The sequence below is a fragment of the Lissotriton vulgaris genome, chromosome 5 (genome assembly GCF_964263255.1).
Source record: "Lissotriton vulgaris chromosome 5, aLisVul1.2, whole genome shotgun sequence".
In the NCBI taxonomy this organism is placed as follows: Eukaryota; Metazoa; Chordata; class Amphibia; order Caudata; family Salamandridae; genus Lissotriton; species Lissotriton vulgaris.
In genome coordinates, this window is record NC_141693.1 from 1,543,919,052 (window position 1) to 1,543,939,394 (window position 20,343).

General features: G+C 45.1%; 1 protein-coding gene across 2 annotated transcripts in view; it reads right to left on the bottom strand.

Moving 5' to 3' along the window:
- Nucleotides 1-13,140: 13,140 nt before the first annotated feature.
- Nucleotides 13,141-20,343, bottom strand: part of LOC147712986 (purine nucleoside phosphorylase-like) — a 152,723-nt gene continuing 145,520 nt past the window's right edge. For both annotated transcript variants that reach the window (XM_086923606.1, XM_086923607.1), the window contains one exon: nt 13,141-20,245. In XM_086923606.1, coding sequence (XP_086779732.1) covers nt 20,031-20,245 — 215 coding nt within the window. In that variant the 3' untranslated portion in view covers nt 13,141-20,030. The remainder of the gene's footprint in view (nt 20,246-20,343) is intronic.

Consider the following 20,343-nt stretch of genomic DNA (forward strand, 5'->3'; position numbering starts at 1 on the left):
TTAAACGTTTAGTTTTATTATGACTTCATTTTAATAAATGTGTTTACTTTTAATAAAGCTTTTAAACTTAAATACAATCTGTGTTTTTTGGTCCAGACTAGAGTGACTGAGCGAAAGGTTTTGCAATTTTTGCAAGCATGAGTCCAGATAGAACACTTCAAAAGACATTATGGACAATCCCAGAGGACTGCACTAAGTTGATAGAGCTATTGCTGACTAGAATCATGGGAGTTTCGCCAACCGTGCAATCTTAGTTAGCTACACAGACAGACTAATAAGAATAATCTAGTAATACCACAGGGAGTCATAGTAGAGGCAGGATAAGAATTTAGATACAGTCTACAAGAAGAGCAAAGACAATTTTGAAAAAAGTCAAATGAGGAACGCTAGGAAAAATAGGTACTAGTCTAAAATGAAAACTTACTGGGGCCAGCAGAGGAGCCCTCGCCTGCCCGATCCTGGCCCTGTTGATGAACAGCATCCGCCGCCTGCTGCTCCTGTGTCCTCCTCTCGCCCCTGGGGGGAGCTGACGTACAACATGAAAGAAAGAACAGAAAACATGGATGATTGTTGCTTGTCAATGTCAACCAAATCAAACATTTCAAAAGAACAATAACAAAATATTTCTGCGAAATTATATTGATTATGGTTACTTTTCATTTATATGCGGACCTGTGACTTCGAAAGTCACGTAACTCACTAAACAAAGTACTGAAACGTTCACCTAGGACTGGCAGGCAGCAGTCCGCAGGCAAGACGCAAAGTGACAGACAAACTCCATTGTGATTTCAGTCAGATCAGTGACAACACTAACAGTTGCCTGCTACATTACCAGTCATTTAAATAGTCAAACTATCAATCCACCGCCACTATTTTTCTTATTGTCAGGGTTACAAAGGAAGGGGCAGATTTAAGCCCTTGCGGCTCTTTTGCGCCGTTCTTGCGTGACTTTTGTGACGCAGCAGCTAAACAAAAAAGGGCGCCATGGTGCGGCGTATAATATTATAACAACGTGACGCATTTGGGAGATGCATCCCGTTATAAAGCCCTGCGCCATCAGGGGGCGTTCCGGCGCAAGGGAGGGCATTCCTGCGCTGGAACACATCCTAATAGTGGCTGAGGGAAATCTACAAAATATCAATCAGTCACCTTTAGGACAATGATGCGTCACACAAACCCTGCACCTGCTTGAAGCAGACGTACGGCTTGACCCAGCATTGGGGAGATAGGGTACCCCAGAGCATTGATGGAGCTGCGCCATCGTTGCGACGCAACTCCAGCAGTAAAGCTTCGGTGACGTTTTGGGCCCATGGGGCGCCGCCGCCGCATTGCAAATACGGCGCACCATGTTTGGTGGTGGTAGCGGGCCGCACAATTAATGGCGCATCCCTGCTACTTTGCAGGGATGCGACGGTAATTGCAATTCTGCCCCTTAGGGGCATACTTACTTACGCGTTCTGGCGCATCTCCAGAGATGCGCCAGATCAAATGCGTCACGCAAAACTACCCTTGCGACACGGCAGATGTGCCTCATTTACAATGCGGCGCGCCCTGGCGCAAGGGTAGGCACTTGCGTGACGCATCTCGTCACGTAAGAGCGGCGCATCGCTGGAGTCACGTCGCCAACGCAATGCAACTCCAGTAATGCTCAGGGCCACCCAATACTTTACATGCTGTGTCAGTCCTTTCGCCTGCTTCGAGCAGACATAAGGAATTGAATTGACGTAGCAGCGTCGCAGAAGTGCCTGCGTTAAATCTTGTAGATTTCACGCAGGCAATTTTGCGAGGCGCACAGCCGCTGGACCGCCCACCCTGCGTACTAGGAACGCACCCATTGTGGTGCAGGCCCATGGCTTTATAACGTGACGCATCTCCCTAGATGCGTCATGCTGTAAATGACTTGCAGGGATGCGGCACGTTTACGCCGCTGTTGCGTCACGCAAGGCAACGTAAACGTGGCGCAAGGGGCTTGTAAATGTAATCTGCCCCCTAGTGTCTAGCATTACGCAGTTCTGTTAAGTACACTCATACATAATAGTTACTCAGGCCAATGAGACCACGAAATAGAAAACAAATAAGCATAGTAGCAACCCCACTGAGAAGGAGAGCAGTGCACCTGAAATGCACAGAAGATTTTGAAATATAATTTAACTACAATGTAATCGTCATCAGCGGCATTATTGGCTTGCTCCATGTAAAAAACAAATATTTGCAATACAACAACACAGAGCAGGAGAAAACATCATAGTAGTGAGTGATTAAATGCCAATGGCTACTACTACTCACCAAGGCCGGGGATCTCCAAGCCGAGCTGGTCCAGCAGGTCGCGCTCGCGGTCCAGGAGGTCCGTCCAGCGATGGGTGACCTGGCTGTAGGTGCGCTGGACCCCGTAGAGGTGGGATATGGCCCAGCACACCTTCTCCCACCGCTTCCGGCGCTCCCGCATGTTATAGCCGCCGGCCGCGATCCTGCCGCCTCCCGCGATGGTCCTGGGCAGGCGGCGCTGGACAAAGTACACCAGCGCGCCCACTTCCTCCGGGCTGAATATCTCCCGGCGCGTCACCTGCTCCCCCCTCGATCTCACGCCTGCTGTCCTGCCACTGGGTCCAGCACTACTCCCCGCCGCCGCTGCGGCCCTCAAGTGCCTGGGCAGCTTCACGGCGCCTGGCTTGACCATGGTCTGGGCAGGTAAGGTAGGAAGAAGTAGAAAATTAAGAAAGAATAGGATAGGGAAGAAGAAAAGAAAAGAGTTTACAAAAGTAGTTTAAAAGTAAAGAAAAATAGCAGAAAAGACAAAAATATACAGCTAGGAAAAGAGAGGGATAGATAAGAAGCAAAATCGTAAAAAAAAAACTGAAAACAAGCAAAGGATGGGAAAGATATCAAGAGGATTAAACACCATGCCCAGACACAGGAAATGAATGAAAAACAAGATGGCCGGCGCCCGTTTCCGAGCGCGAAAGTCAGTTCGCGCGAGATTTTCCTCGCGATCTCGTGCGAACCTCTAGATTTCCCGCGCGATCTCGTGCGAACCTCTACTCGCAATGCGCTTACTGCGCGAGATTATACATAGCGGGCGGAAACGGAAATACGTCACGCAAACAAAATGGCCGCGCCCGTACTCGACCTTGGGGTAAATTCGCGTGTTGCGCTGCAAGCGGCTCGCGAATACTGCAAAAAAACTCGCGAAACAACAAGCCGCAAAAAAATAAAATGCTCATTCGCACGAATTGGCGGCTTCCGCGGTCGGTTTCGCACGACGCCGCGCCCCGCGAATAGCGCGAAAAAAACCGCAAAACGATTTCAGCAAAAGCAAAAGCAATGAGCAGGTGCAAAAGGTCAACCTCATGATTTGTAACGATTCTTTGTATTGCTTCCTGAGGGGGCCCTCCAGAATTCGGTTGCCTGCTTGCAACTATTGTGTGACCCTGCTCTGACCTTAACTGTATGCCACAAAGGTCCTGATTTACAGCTAAAGGAGCAGACAAGCAGGTGCCAGGCTGGAACTTTAAATTCTTTCAGTGACACATTAATTAGCCCCTAATTCATTATTGTCAGTTGGGGCAGGGCAGGTGTTGTAACTAATTTTGCAACAATGAAAGCACTTAGCAAGTGCAAAAGATCACTAATCAGGGCGCACTAAGGAAGCAGGTGCCAGCTAAAAAAATATTCTGTGACACATTAATCAGCCCCAAATTAATTCAGGTCACTTGAGGCAGGGAAGGTGTGCTTTGCTTTGCCGAAAATAATGTACACTGGACAACCAGAGGGTGTGGTGATGAAACAGAGGGTGGCATGGGTGGGCCAGAGGGTGGCATGAGTAGTCAGAGAGTGGCAGTGGTGACAGAGAGTGGCAGTGATGAAGAAGAGTGTCCCAAACAGGCTGGACATGTAGAAACAACAAGTTCGCAAAACTTGCGACCCGACAGGTAAGTTCGCAAATTGCGAAATTGTAAAAACCCTCGCGAACTGGCAGAAACACGGGCGAACACAAAAAAAAAAAAAAATCCGCAAATTCGCGGGAATTCGCGGATTTTGCGGATTGCGAATCCGCAAATCCGCAAAATTCGCGAACGCGAGATCCGCAAAATTCGCCCATGCTTAATTTGAGCATTATTTTTGAAATTATGATCAGAAGTCTGGTTATTCAAACATTTGAATAGGCATTGAAACGCCCAGACTGCTGAAACGGTTAGTAAGAAAAAAGAATTCTGGATCAAGTAGAAGATAGATAGAAAATGCAGCTAGGAGAAGGCACGTTATGAGTTGGTCACAAGAAGAATTACATCATCAGACAGCAGGAAACGCAGGAGCACTGACATTAGATTGGCAGCACCAAGGGAAATTATACATATACAATGAGAAGAACCAACATGACATTACCTTTGTAGGAGAAAGTAAATGTGATCATACTTTTGAAGTTCAAGGAACGTGAAAGTTATTTCTGGACGGAACTGCCCCTGTGATTCCTGGAGTTTATTTTGTTTGTGGAAAGAATTCTTATTTTAAATTGCTGAATAAATGTTATGGTACGTGTTATTTAGGAGCAGTGTTTCCACAGTTTTATCATGTGGAGAATTTTGATAATCCTGTTTTGGCGGGTCAATATCTAGGTCGAAATGTATGCTTGTGCTGGAGAGATTGTGAGAGATATCTTTGGAGTGATCATATCAAATGTAGGGATAATACTGAATGACATCACGATAAGAAAGCTTTCTACTGTAGTTGATAAGCTATCTACTAATACAGCTTGAGTGTTGCTGCTTACAAAGACTGAGATGATTGCTATTAGGGCTATGGTTTTGAAGTACCATTTTGCGTTAGATGTTTTGCTCCCAAAAGAAGGCAGTGTATGTCAGATGTTAAAGGCCCACCGATGTTATACTTGCATCCCAGACAAATGTAAGGATTTGCAAAAGTGCTCACATTCACAATGAGCTGAGTGAGTTGACAGCAGAAGGTGTTTGGGATTCAGTTGGAAATGGATTTAGTGTTGTAGGAAGATGGTTTGCGAACTTGCAAAGGGGTATAATTGGTTAGATCTTGTGAACACTGCTGACTATTGCACTTTGTGTAATAATATGGATTGTGGGTGCGAAGGTTTACAGGAGATACAAGGCAAGAAAAGGAGTCACTTGAAATAGAGGAGACATACTGTTATAATGAGATGAAGAACTTGGAAGAGTTCAAAAGAAAAACAATTGCCATGACAAGGGTTTAACTTGTTTAAATCAGATAAGATCAAGAGATAAGATAGGGCGATTGTGTGATGGCTTTACACGACATCAGAAGGGGATTGGAGACCAGGTGCAGCCGGCACAGGTAAGAGCGCCAGGGTGGGGTGGGGCAAGGCAGGGTAGGGAGAAAGTCGGCAGATGACGGGATAGGTAAAATTAAATAAATATAAATAAAACCACTTATCTTGCATTCGCCACATCGTGAACTCGGTGATACAGCGAGCGCAAGGTAAGTGTTTTTAAAAATGTTTTATTTACTTTTGCCTAGCCCATCATCTGTCGAATCCCCTCCGCCCTGCCCCCACCCCTCACCACCGCTCATACGTGTGCTTGCGGAGGGAGAGCATTCATTCGGTCTTTTTCTCCTCTTAGGAGAAACATCTTGAGACTTTGTAGGGTGCAACCATATGCTCTGCATATGTGGCCTTATGCTACTTCACTCAATGCTTGGAGTACTTCTACTGAAGACTCCAGCAGTTGAACACCTTTCTTTTTTTATTCCCATTCTGAATTCTAATACGTGTTAGAATAGCTGGTCCCCATTAGAATAGTATATGGAAAGACAGGACTAATGTTCTCTTTTGAAAACCGATCGATGCAATTTAACTCACACTTGTTTTTTCTTGTTTTCTGTTTGACGATTATTGAATTGGTATTATTCTTCCTTCTGTATAGGGCACATATGTTTAGGAGAATTGTTCATGTTTTGTTTGTTTTGCACTTTTATATTTTTTTGTTGAGATTGGTCTATGTAAACTTATTTCTGAATTTAAGAGTAAAATTACACTAATCCCAATTCCCCATTATCTCTCAGAATTCCAAACAAGCATTTACAATGCAATGGTTTTGCCTTTGACAAAGTTAGAGCTATTGGCATTGTCAATGACAAATGTTTTATTTATGTGTTGGTTTTAAAAACAGATAAATTAATGGCCTTGTCATTTACAATGCCAATAGCGTAATCTCACGCAAATGGACGATGGTTACAAAAAATTTGGAAAAGTGCTCTATAGAATCAGGAGGAGTCTGGGAGGGATAATGATAGATAGATAGAGCCAAGAAGGAAAAACAAATTAGGGTGAGAGAAAGTGGTGCATTGGAGAGAGTTAACAGTGTGTTGAAGGGAGAGTGAGTGACGGGATGAGAGTATGAGCAGAAGAGAGAGAGGCAGTGAGAGAAGGAGAGTGTGGTGAAAGGGAAGAGTGAGTGACGAGATGAGAGTATGAGCAGAAGAGAGAGAGTCAGTGAGAGAAGGAGAGTGTGGTGAAAGGGAAGAGGGAGTGACGGGATGAGAGTATGAGCAGAAGAGAGAGAGGAAGTGAGAGAAGGAGAGTGTGGTGAAAGGGAAGAGTGAGTGACGGGATGAGAGTATGAGCAGAAGAGAGAGGCAGTGAGAGAAGGAGAGTGTGGTGAAAGGGAAGAGTGAGTGACGGGATGAGAGTATGAGCAGAAGAGAGAGAGTCAGTGAGAGAAGGAGAGTGTGGTGAAAGGGAAGAGTGAGTGACGGGCTGCCGAAGATCACACGCGGTCCCTCGCCTCACGATTGGTTTCCCTGTGGCTCACATTACCCAGAGCAGTGTGTATTGTAAGACTATGATTGGGTGAAATGCACTCTGACTAACAGACAGTGACCTAAAAAAAACAAGCATTTGCAATGCAATAGGTCTCGCATTTACGCGAGTTTAAGCTATTGGCAGTGTAAATGACAATGCCTTTTATTTATGTTTTAAAAACGAAAACAAAAATAAAAGGCATTGTTATTTGCAATGTCAATAGCTGAAAGTCGCCTAAATGTGAGACCTATTGAATTGCAAATGCTTGTTTGGATTGAGAAGGGTTGGGGAGGGGTTGAAAAGGGAAAAAGGTGGCACATCTGATCACCGTGACAGACATCTCTCACCAGCACTTTTCAGATCTCAACTGGAAACTGAATACAATTATGTTTTTCCTGGTATGTGGACGATCGTTAAGAATTATGAGGTGCTTGGAATACAAAAGTGCAGGTACTCGCTAGTCACTATCCTTAAGTACCTGTATGTGCACCCCTGCACAGAGAAGTACAGGGACTTTTCCCTTAAAATTAAAAAAATACATGTACTCGGTATCTGTGAGTAGACACTGGTTTAAAGCGCTGGAGTAAGCTCCATCTGTGTAGTGCACATCCACAATTTCCTATGGCCTTGTAGTGCTGTTTGGAATGACGTTTTCGGTACGGTTCTGACACTCTTCCTCCCAGTATATCAGTGTGCCTACAGTGATGTGAATGATTGGAGTGTTGTTGGGCGCAATGACATTGAGCCTTCAGCAGCGCGTATTCAGTATGTAGTTTATTGGAAGTAAACCTGTGAGGGTCGACCTAGGTGCAAGGCAGCCAGACTCCTGCAGGATGCTCAGGATGTCCAAATTAGATATATTTACGTAATTAAATAGAAATAATCTAAATGAAAACTATTTACAAAGGCAGCGGTTATCAGGAAAAAAATATGCAGGACCTAGCCTTCCTGGACCTGTGTTAAACACCCCTTGAAAGCACAGACCCAGTGATTAGCATTTATTTTGACTGACCAAGTTCAAGTCATAACAGGTGACCTTACATGCCCTTTGACCCGCAAATGACATTGCAGTGCTGAATCGTAGTTTTACCTTTAACCCCTAAATAACATCCTTTGTTTTTGTTCCAAAAGGGTGATGTGGTGGAGGGGGGTCGGCAAGGTGTTGAAACTACAGCACCCATGTTCACCAACGAGTGGATGCCAAAGTCCTCTACAGTAAACAAAATATATTGCAACTTTGGGTAGCACGGAGGCAGATAACCAGATCTTAGAGAAACTTGCTCCCAGCAATGACATCAATATGTGGCCTAGTGCCCTGGAGCCTAACATGTGACCCCTCCAACTGTGGTTCCCAAGGTCTGTGAACCAGAATAATATATACAATTTCCTATTGAAGTAAAGTCTACAACCACAGTATTACGAGCTGGCCAACTTATGTGTGCCTGATCCTCGGCATTTGTGCTGTATAAAGGAAGGCCCTTTGGTTATGCCTGATATGAAAGCAGAGCCACAGCAGTTGCTCCAATGGTGCTGGTGCATCTAGAGGCCTGTCGCTGCCTCTGATTTACAGCTGGCCGTGATTATGAAGATTGCAGCTTGCAGCTAAGAGACATTAGACTCCCTCACTCACTCTGCAAGCTTTAAGGTGGCCACCTGACTCCAGCTCATTATGAACACTGCTTCCAGCCCTGAGCTTTTGTGTGGGAGCATAATGCATTCTGGGTGTTGTAGTCTTGTTTTGCTTACATTGAACAAATTAGACTAACACCTTAAATCAGACATCTGTAGATGAAAATGTCAGCCCCACAAACAGCGGCTGTAATGACCTAAAGTCAGGGGGTCACCCTGGCAGGATTCAGACATCATGAGACTTCAAGCATCTAAGACCATTCACCTGCCGAGTGAGAGCAGGCTGTGTGCAATGCTACCAATTCAGCACTTTCAAGATTTATATCACAATATTTTGCCCTTTAGTTTGGTTTTGCAGCATCTTTCGCGTTATTTTGTTTTATTAAAAGTCTAATCCTTTATTGTTCCTTTTCAGTTTCTGTCTTCTTTCGTTGCCTTTGGACTGGATGAACACATAATACACTTTTTGGTGTGACGACTCTGGCTGAGAAGCACTGCATCGCCATAGCAAACCAGGTGCAACGAGTTGCACGGGCATAAGTGCACTCTGAAAAGAGAGGCATCCCCGTTCGACCATCATTGTCCTCCACATTCATTTACTGGAGTATCAGTCTGAACTTGTCGTCGTGGAAAACATATTTCCCGTGCCTTCTGGACTGTGGCGAATTGGCTCATAGAATCACGTCTAATAATAGTTGTGTCTGTTACAAGGTCAGAAGTGGCATTCGCTCGAAAACAGGGGCAGATTGCAGGACAGAAACAATATCCAGCGCCCCCTTTGCAGAAACATATCAGCAGATGTAGACAAGATTTTAATGGCTACATAAAGAGAAATGCATGACAAGCTCATTAGGGGGAGGATAATAGCCCCGCAGGATGCTGGGAGGGGACAATATATCAATGTCTGGTTTGTTACAGCTCCGCCAAGGGCTGGAGTTTGCCCCCTCACAATCTTTCACTCGGTTTCTATTGACCTGCTTTTCTGTAATGCTTCCCCACCACGGGCCTCCCGGCCTCCTTTCAGCTGCCTCACAATTGCTGACATAACTCTCTGAACGCGGGCGAATCCGGCCCGCTCGGTGACAGTAATAAACAAGCATTTGACAAATACATCACCGCAATGAGCAAAACAACACTTACTGTCCGAAAAAAAGGATGGCGTTCAACTGGGGCCGCGGCGGGACTGGGGCTTTCCCCGGGGCTCCTCCTTCGCTCGGGAGCTCCTCCGGATGACGTGGCGGAGGCTCGGCCGGCTGGGCCAATCCCAGCGCGGCCCTGGCTGGAGGCACACGGCTGCTTCCCTATACAAAACGGTGGCGGAGTTCGCTAAATGCCCCCGCACAAGCGCACATATTACCATCTACCTGAAGGTAAGCGGCGCGAGGATGTTACTGGGACGAGAGACACGTTTAACCCCGAGTCTACTTCATTTGCGATACATTTACCCGCGCGCATGCTCAGAAGTCTTTTTTCCTCTCCGATAGCGTCGTCACAGCAGTTTATCATGAGGTTAGGAGGAGACCGAAGAGCCCACGTCTGAACGTTTGCATTGCGTAGGGTAGCTTTATAGATACATCGTCATTATTTCATGGCAGCTTTATAAATACATCGTCATTAATTCATGGCAACATTTAGAGTGCCGTCAATGGCGGACCAGATCCGGGGGCGTTCTCGGCTTTTGGCTGACGTAGCGTGACGTCGCCAAAAGCCAAAAAATCTCGGGAACGCCCCCGAATCTGGTCCGGCATTGACGGACAGTTACCTCTCCCAATGGCTAGCCTCCATTTATGGAGCTAGCCAATGGGAAGAGGGGGCGGAGACCCAACGCCACATACAACTCATAAGGTTTTTTGGCACATGCGTACTGCAGTACGCATCGCCAGTCAAAACCTAAAAAGGATCATCGCATGTGGGTAAGAGTGAAAAGGGGCTGAAGCTCTCAAAACTGGTATCAGAGCTTTAATAGGGGAAACGGCCTCTACAACAAAGCCGTTTCCACAAAATCATTTACCACGCATGCACTACAACGCATGCGTGGTTACAACGAAAGGGTTTACCACGCATACCTTTACTACGAAATACGTAGTAAAGGCATGTGTGGTAAATGAAAAGAAAAACGAAGGGGGGTTTGGGGGGTCTCCCCCATAAAAAAAAATAAAGGTCTGGGATAAAAAGGGGGGCTGGGGGGGTCTCCCCCCCAAAAAACAAAACTAACCTGAGGAGCCGAAGAAAAAGCCGAAACCGAAGCTGAAGCAATCAACGTTGTTAGGGAGGAAACGGAAAGTAACTTCCGCTTCCTCTTAACGAACGACCGACGTAACCAGAGAAGATGGAGGGAAGGCGAGTTAAATATTAAGGGTTAAGGGTAAATATAAGGAGTGAGGCTGGGGGAATGTAAGTGGAGAGTTTTAACCTTTATCAAGAGTATGCCCTCACCATGCATACATTTACAACAAAAAACGGTGTAAATGTATGCGTGGTAAAGGAATATTCGAGGTAAAGGTTAAGCGTGGAAAACGAATTCCGTTGTAACGCATGCGTGGTAAAGGCATGCGTTGCAACGGAATTCGTTGTAACGTCATACATTCCTTCAATAGTAGGTAGCAGTGGGTGAGCCCCAACACATGCAAAGCTGATGTGTGCGAGTTCTCAAACACTTCTGGTACAGAGGCCACCAGCTGAACTGTTGTGTGATGTGTTTAGTAGAAGATCTGCTAAATATTTTTTTTCAAGTAGTATTGTTGTAGCAGGGTGCCTATGTCCGAGGATGGGTCCCCCTCAACATTTCAAGGCTGTAATCAGAAAGCGTGAAAGCCCTCTCAATGCGGCCTTTCCGGTACTCCCGATGCAGAATTTCCGCACTATGTAATTCCAAGATCTCAGTGTGTAGTAATTTCTGGGTGTTATCTTAGACTTCATTACAGAAGGGGCAATTACTATCTATTTCTGCACTGATTTCTGTTTGTAATTCACAAATTCAAGGCTGTTTCTGAGGACACACTCTTTACCTTGTAAAGTGCCTTCTAAATACTCCAGAGTGCTGGAATACACAATGCAGTAATAATATGCTGGTTTCCACCTGAATCAGTAATTCTGTTACACTCAAAATGAGGGCCTTAGTGTAATGAAGATCAGTGGCATGTCCTGTGAGCAGAAAACACTTTCAGTAAATAGCAACAATGCTCAGTCACTCTGTCACACATACGAACACCTCCGAATTTACCAACCCCTAATCGAGTCCATTCTGGGTATACACACGTTGTTGCAGGATCGCCAGATTATGATGAAGAAGGATGGGGACATTCCAAACAGTTGAAGAGTTACAATTTTGCATAGCCCGAGGGACACAGAACAACGTATTGACAGCACTGGCCAACATTGAAAGCAAAGACAATGAGGTGCTAAGAGAGATAATTAAACAATCTATACACACAATATCATCTGTGTTGATTTACAAGGCGGCATTAAGCCACGTTAAGTGGCTTAACCCCGCCTTATAAATAAGGTGAAGTGAAGTTCTGGTGGTGTTATGTCCTTGTAAATATGCCCCTAAGTCTGAACCAATTAATCTGAGATGAATGGTTCAGTCTAAGCAGATGTCGGGGGATCTTGAGGGAAGGATCTCAGTGGAAGAATCTCGGGTGAGGGAAGTATAACTATTTGGCAACAGATCTCAAAAAAACCAGAGTCCAGAAGGAAATCATGCTACCCATAGGCTGCTCAGCTCAGGGAATTGATTAGCAGCATCAATGAGAAGAGATTAGCGCTTCGTTTCAGAAGTTTGCAGAATTGGAGAAAGAACTGGCAAGGATGGTGGCTAGATCCTTCTAGAGTTAACCCCTGCGAGTTTCTCCATCTCTGCAGTGTTAAGTGAAGGTGGTTGAATTGAATGGCTCTGGGGCATATTTACAAGGATATAATGCAACGCGGAGCTGTGCCAAATTTGGCAGCGCCATTTCCAAAACACAGGGATGCCCTGTAAAAGGATGCAGCGCACCCCTGTGTTTTCCCTTGTGCTAAAAATAGCTGCCTATCGCCATTACAGACACCCTTGCTCCATAGTGCAAAGGTGCCTGTGTTGCAGGGATAATCGTTTATGTGCAGGAGTGTCCCTTCCTGCACATAATGGTGATTTGCTCTTTCTGTGTGTGCTGCAAAATGCAGCATACATAGAAAAATAAAAAACGAGGAGAAATAAAAGTATTTCTCCCCGTTGCACCAATCTAACTCCTGCTTTTTCATGGCATTAGCTTTTGGCATGGGGTGTCAGATTTACATATCCTTATAAATTTGGGGCAGCATCAATAAGCAATGGGTTTTGAGGTGGAACGCCCACAGCAACACCCATTGCATGCCACTTTCACACAGAAAACTGTGTTAAAGGGTACCATATTTACAAACACAACTTTGTAAATATACATCAGGGCACCAGCGGAACGTCAGTAAAAGTGACGTTCCGGTGGCGCAATGCGCTTGTAAATATGCCCTCCAGTCTTTACAATATGGTCATGAAAAAGGTGTGGCTTAATTTGGGGTTAACCTTAGTAAAGACACTAATCATACAGGACCAGCAGCAGACAGGCACCAACGAAGAACAAATGGTCCCAGTCAGTGGCAGTCCTGATACGCGAGAGACCCTCCCTACAAAGAGTCACATCTGCTGCAGAATAACTCTGCCTTTTAGGTTTGTTCGAGGAAATAATAGAACCAGACAGTCTCACTATGAGTAAGCTTATTTTATTTAATGAAAATGCATTAATGAAAATTGCAGTTAAATATGCTACACAGCAAAGCCACTACTAATATAAACAGACTTTTGAGAGCTAAGTGTGAACTACTGAAATACAATGGAATGTGAAGAATCAAAATGCAGGAATGCCCACCATGATACAGTATCCTTTTTAACAGCCAGTCACAGAAAGCGTGAAGCCAAGGGCACATTTACTGACCCGCATTGACAAGAGGTGTTAATAATGCTTGAGAGACCCTCACAAGTTGCCTTCCCACAAACAACCCCAGACACTTATTATGTACACTCACATAGTAATCCAGTGTTTAATTTGAGCCGGTGGTTGCTGGTGGGGAGCACCAGCACTTATGATTGGGAATCGGCACTCATTTTCCCACATCAGACACTTCCTGAGTGCAAGAGAGGGAAAAACGCACACATCTGAAAAATGCAAGAAGTAAAAGATGGAACGCCATCACAAGGCAGAAGGCAGAAACTTGCAAGAGTGAAATAATGAGTCAGGGAGTGTTTGGAAGTGATTTAAAGAGGCATTTGAGTTGATTTAGGACTACCTGTGAGTGTAGGCCTTCAGTGTGCCGCTATATAATTCCACGGCTGTGGGCATCTGAGCCGAACTTCAGCCACTGGCACTCACTCTTTTACAAATTAGGCACTGCACAACCTATAGTGAAAAGAGCTGTCCCAAAAAACGACCTCCACCCAAGGATGACCTCTGAAGATGGATTGTGGGATCTGCTTATGAGGATGTAAAGGGGACAGCACAGACGTCGGACATCCCCAAGCCTGAAAGATGAGCTAAGTCCAGAGTATCTTAAAAGATGTAAACAGACCCACCAAAGAGCTGTAATTATGACAATCTAATCCAAGGAATCTGATGAAGCGAAACATGAGGAAGAAAACAGTAATCCATAGTGTTTTTTTTTTCAAAGGCCCCTCATATGGAGTGATTTCTCTTTTACAAACTAAACATACATGTTTCAAGCACACTAGTGCTACTTACCTAGCAGACTGAACTTGTGGGAGGGAAACTGTGGGTTTTGTGTTTTCAACATAGCAGGCATGCAGAAATGTTGCAAGACCAGCTTTTAAATAGGAATATATATTGTTTATTGCTTGAAATGGAAGTATAAAAGTGCAGGTACTCACTATCCTAATCTTCCTGTTGAGAAGTGCAAGTACTCTCCAACTTAAAGTATTGTGGCTCTGCTGGGAAATTATAATAACCTCCACATTTAAGAAATGCAAGTTCTCCCTACCTAACAGTACCTGCCCATTTAAAACACTGGTTGACTGTACAGAGCATAACAACACATGTGAATAGCATACAAACTCACTGACATTAACTTCCACTCTGGTACTTGGAGTGTGTGGATGGGTGTGAGTGTGTATTTAGGCGGTAGACCAGTATGACATAACAAATATTGGAACATTCAAACATAAATAAGGAACGTTCTTTTTGGTGCCAGCACTGCTTGAGCAGCTGAACTGCAGCTGGCTACCACGTCACAGAGCAGCTGCAAACCCCAGCATCGATTACTACTGTGCAGAGACTCCACACACAAGTGGCAATTCACCTCTGTATTAAGGTTTCTCTCTTCATTGTCTCTATGGGAAGTATGCCAAAGCCAGGTTTCAGACGCAGCACTGTGTGAGCTGGCTTATCTGTGCTGGCTTCAAAGGCCACGAGTTTCCCCTGTAATTGGGAGTTATACCACTTGTTTTCATTTCTTCCTTCAAGAGCTTAGAAAGGAGTGGATGAACCCGAAGATGCATGCAACTGTCAGAGAACATACAGATGTTTCAGCATGTGGGTAGATTCAATGCCCATGGCATGTGTGCATCCAGAGGAGGCCACACACGCACTACCTGCTAAGTTCACCTCCAGTAAATTGCTTGCGTTCTGTCAAAGACGATGCAACGATAAGTCACATTTGGGTAATCTTCAGAAAGGAAAATATGACAAAAATCCAGCTTCTTTGGCAGAGACTGAGTGTCAGACATGGGCACACTGGGACACCTTGAGGGGCCCGGCACGAGATTCCTTTGGCTGCCCTGCATGCTTTGAGCATGTGCAGCATTGTGTGGGAGGGGGTCAGTGTGTTATCACATTTAACTAGGGGGGGGTGTAGCACAGAAGGTGGCCCACTACTTGCAGCATTAGAAACACATTATTTACCCTTGGGAGTGCGAATGAGCAAGCATCTTATCACCTACAGTGGAGTGGCACTGAAACTGCAGGCAGACCCCCAGGATTATGCAATTTTTGTGTACAAATAAATCGCCACTTTTGTAGAAATTCCACGATAATTAACAAACCTGCTACAACTGTATATTTTTTATAAAGGAAAATGGCACCAACTGTCCTTTTTTTGCACTGTTTTGCCGCTGGTTCAATAAAGGGGGACGGGGATGAGCAGCAAACACGAGATGTGACTCCTCAAGACGACCCCTCCTGATGCCCATTGGCACTTCTGGCCCCCTCTCCTTGCTGTTCCATGTCAATTCAAGCCCCTCACCTCACTTTCCCATGTCACCACTGGACATCCTCCTCTAGCCCTGTGTCTCCTATGCCCCTTCTTCCCACGCCTCTTGTGCTTCTCACCCATAACCTTAGGCTTCCTCTGCTGCCATACGCCCATGTTTCCTCAGCCTCACGTGCGATCCCTGGTCCCCCTCTCGATGTAGCCCCTTGCCTCTCTAACCACCGTAGGTCCATGCCTTCTTTGCCCCTCACCAAATGACTTGTCTGGCCCACCCACCTACCCATGTAGCCCAGTGCCTCATAAGTCCCCATCTCCCTGTCTCTTGCACCCCGCTACCCTTTATAGCTCTATGTCACCAAAAGAAGAAGGAATGCCTGGTCCATAGAAAGCACAGCTCTCACAAATGCAATGTCTCTGGCACCAGGCGTCCTCCTGTTCCGAGGCATAGTGATGCTGAAGACTCAGCCAGAATAATAGACCGTGGCATTGCAGAGCCTCCCGCAGCGACAGACCACATGCTAAGCAGTATTTGTGTGACAGGATAATTTCTGCTACTTTCAAAAAATAGCACATTTTGGAGGGTTGCACTGTGCATTTAGCTTTTATACGCAACAACTTGTCAACCCGGGCAACAAAGCTTTTATGGATCCTTTACTATTGCTCGGGCTGTCTGGCATTAGCTATTTGGAGTTTTGGTATCTAACAGGTTAGAAGTACTGCATGCGTGAGCAGCTGTCAACGCTGGGGGAAGAAAAGCCCTGAAGCCTGAGTGGCAGAGTAACTCTGTACTCTAAGCCCATACAAATGTTTCAACTCTACAGGTTTTATGGGCAGTAATATATACACAGCATGTATGAATCCGCAGAGACAGGTAGATTGCTTTCTCACCACCTACTAAGCGAGGTCCATGCTTCTCCTGCATATGGAACAGCCTAGAAGTAGTGTTGCGTGACCGTGGAGCACAATGATGCTCCCTACAGGTAAAAAGACACTAATTTTACCTAACTTGAAAGATAATCCAAAAGTGCACTTGGATCTTTCTTAGACCACTCTCTACCAACAGGAAAGAGTGTCCTGCCCTAAACAGTGGTCATTGGTTGACTCTTCTAAGCCGTACTATCAAAAAGGCATGTGGCGTGAACAATGCCTATTTCTAACCAATAGGAGCTTTGATTCATCGCGACTGGGCAGCTGGTACCTCTAATGAGTGGAAAGTGAGCCAAACTGTGCCCATGGGTTGCTTCCAGGCAAATGCCCAGGGATAAAGAAAGCAAGGAACATATCTCACTGTGACTGACTAGCAACCAAGACTGCTCTGGTGGATCCAAGTACAGCCTGTAGCTTAAGATTTGAGAAACACAAGGCAGCATACTTAGGACAGAAACATCAACAAAGCTTCCCTCTCTGCTGTCCGCTTTGGTTTGAGGGGATGATATATGTTGCCTATTCATGATGCTTAGGATACCCAAATGTACAAAGTGCACTTGCACTCACCTGCTAAGCTAGCACTAGGGGTTTCGCATCAATTCCGTGAGAGCGCTGCTTGCTCTTAAAAAAACATAGATTTTCAATTATTCTCAAAGGGGAAGGCATCCCAAAGGGAACCCTTCCCATTCGTGAATGGGTTACCACCAACTTTGAGTTGGTGGTAAAGTATGAATGTTTTGCAAATTCATTTTGGTCGCAATAAAAAAAATTAGTACATACCATTCATATTCCCTATTTGGAAAGGACGCAGTAAACACATCCCTTCCAAATAACGGTTTTATTTTTGGGCGCAAAGCCAAATTGCAACTCGGTTACAAGTTACCAAATCGCAATCTGGTGCTTGTAGATTTTAAAAAGCAACGGCCTAATTATACAAATCGTGACGTTTGCAACACCATCTGGCCCTAGATTCCTTTTAGAATTATTCTTTCTAGAATTAACTGTGTTCACTATTAAGAGCCCCTTGGCAGCAATTAAAGCTCTTAGAGGCACATTTTCGTCTGTTGACAAACTAGATACAGGAGATTTTTTCGGAAGTGTCTGATGGTAGACTCACATGTCCCTTCATGTAATTTAAATCTAAGACTCCAAGGCTTTCAAGGTCATGTGTTTGAGCATCTTCGAACGGTAGAGCTTAAGATTCTGTTTTTGGTAGTAATTTGCACTGGACGCTATGGAGAGTCTGGAGCTCTTTTCTGCGAAGAGCCTTATTTAAAATTCTTCTCTGATCAAGTTGTTTTGTGTCAATCTCAAACCTTTAAACTCAAAATGAATCCAGTTCTCTGCTTTTCAGGATTTGGTTTTCCCATTTTGTTTCCATCTCCTTTGTCTGAGATTGAGCAAAAGTAGCACTGCTGGGATGTATGTAGAGCTCTCTCCATTTACAGAGAGAGTACTTTTGTGTTTGTCTCTTTTGGAATTGTTGCAGGGCAGGGCCTTCTTCCTCAATACTAATCAAGATTCATTTGTTTTGCTATTTCCTTAGCAAATCAGACAAAGTGTTTTTATTTGTCAGTTGCAGTTCAGGGCTCCTCCACAAAAGGCATGTCCTCTCCTCAATAGGAAAAATGCAATGCTGCATCCTGGTCCACCCTTCACCAATCATGCCCCATTATCACTTACAGGCAGGGGGTTACTCAGATAACTTTGCAACTCATGTTGTGAGTGCCGTCAACTCATGAATTCAGTTATTGTTTTTCAAATTTTCATTAGTAAACCCAGTCATTCAGAGATTGTTGTAGTAGATATTAATCTCTACCTCCTGGGACAACTGAACTTAGCTTGGTTGTAGGGACAGTGGCTAGAAGACTGAAGAGGAGGTAACAACCCATTTACTTACTGATAACCTTCATTGCACTGGAGTCTGGGTTTTCTTCTCCATAATCATACATTTCCACCCTCTTCTCCCCTGGTTGTCATAGGGTTTGGTGAGAAAAGGATAAACTACCTATACTTACCATGCATGGTAAAGGCATGTGTGATAAAAGCATATGCTTGATAAAAGTATGCGTGGTAAAGGCATGCGTGAAAAAGACTTTGTGGTAAAGGATATTTCCTGTATTTGGGTCAATAGTCTACGCTGGTTCCTCATCAGCAGCAACCTATGTTGTCTAGTGATCCTTGGTCACTGGGATTACACTTGAGCATATCAGACTGGGACAGATTAGGAATGTTGAACCCAAAAGGGAGCAATGTGGTACGCGCAGTTATCACAAGAAGCCCTCAAAGTCTAACTAACCATATATTCTATGCTAAGTTTAAGTGCAAGTAGCGGCAGAAAGTAAACCAGCTGTAAACTGCTTGGCCCTCTAAGGCAGATCAAGAGTGGAGTAAAAGACCTATTTCAGAGTGGGAGGGCTAAAGGAAGGAAACCTGGCCAAACGAAGACTGTTGTACATTGCAGAATGTACGCAGGATGGATGACTGAATTGCAATCAGAGAAATACATTGTTTTCCAGTGAAACGGTTATATAAGGTGTACACTTAGACTAGCACTTTAAAGTAAACTGGCAACGGGGAAAGATTGGCAATTATTCTCATCTCACATTTCCCTGGGGGCGGAGTTATTGGAGACCAGGTTTTGATGGTCTGCGCTGGTGCCACAGTCACTCTCTCCTGCTTCCTGGGGTACCGTTTATTGCAATATGGGCAGTGGGAACATAAGAAGAAACTGAAAGAGAGTGAACGCAACCAGAGACAGAGGCAAGGGGAAGAGTAGAAGGAAAAAGAGAGACTGGAGAAAAAGAGAACTGAGCCAGAGAATGGATGGATGGAAGAGAAAGGACCAAGGAAACGGGGATGGTTTGAACATTGGTGCCAAGGATGCATTTGGCTCCCAGTCTAGCACTAACAGGAAGACAATAAACAGTCAGCCAAACTCATTCTATTGCCTTTGGATGTGAAAGTCAATCCCCATGATACAGGTACAATTGTGGTGGCAAGGACCTATGGCATCCAGTTAATCCGTGACACGCACTTAGTCCACAAGAGAACGCCTATGATATACCAGGCTCTCTGCTTGAGCACTCTGCACATGCCCATGGGGTGAAGCACTCACTACAGTACTATGTGAAATGATACTCCTGAAGACCTGGAATAGGCTACCAAGGACCAAAGGAGAGGTGGAATCAATGGTTCTCACATTGGAAAATGCAATGCACTCAATGGGAAACCTTTTCATGAAAGAGGTTTACGGTAATGTTTTCATAGTAAAGTTTCAACAACAACCCAGTCATCGTGCTCTTTGGAATGTAATGAATATCAAAAAACACCAATGGAGTATTGACCTTCAACGGTGGGTTTGGCGTCCACAGCCGCCTATGACAGTGTCCAGTAGATGGCAGGCCAGGTCAAAAGCCCAGAACTCCGACCACTCCCACTCCACAGGCCTTTAATTGACATTGTTGGACTCGATGCATGGCAACAGCGCGGTCACCACTTTCTCCATCATCTTGCTACTGTCGCTGCCGGCTTTGAGCACTTCCTCGTGGTTGACTCGTGCCTCGCTGTTGTAGTCCATCACAGCCTGGTTGGTGATGAGGGAAATGCCAAGCACCCGCAGGCCACAGTGTCGAGCAACAACGACCTCATGAGCAGTGCTCATTCCTGAGAAAAAAACATGAGAGGTGGAATGAAGTGTCGCACAGACCAGTAAGCAGGTCTCAATACCTTAGTAATCAGGGGAGTTGCACACCTATTCATCC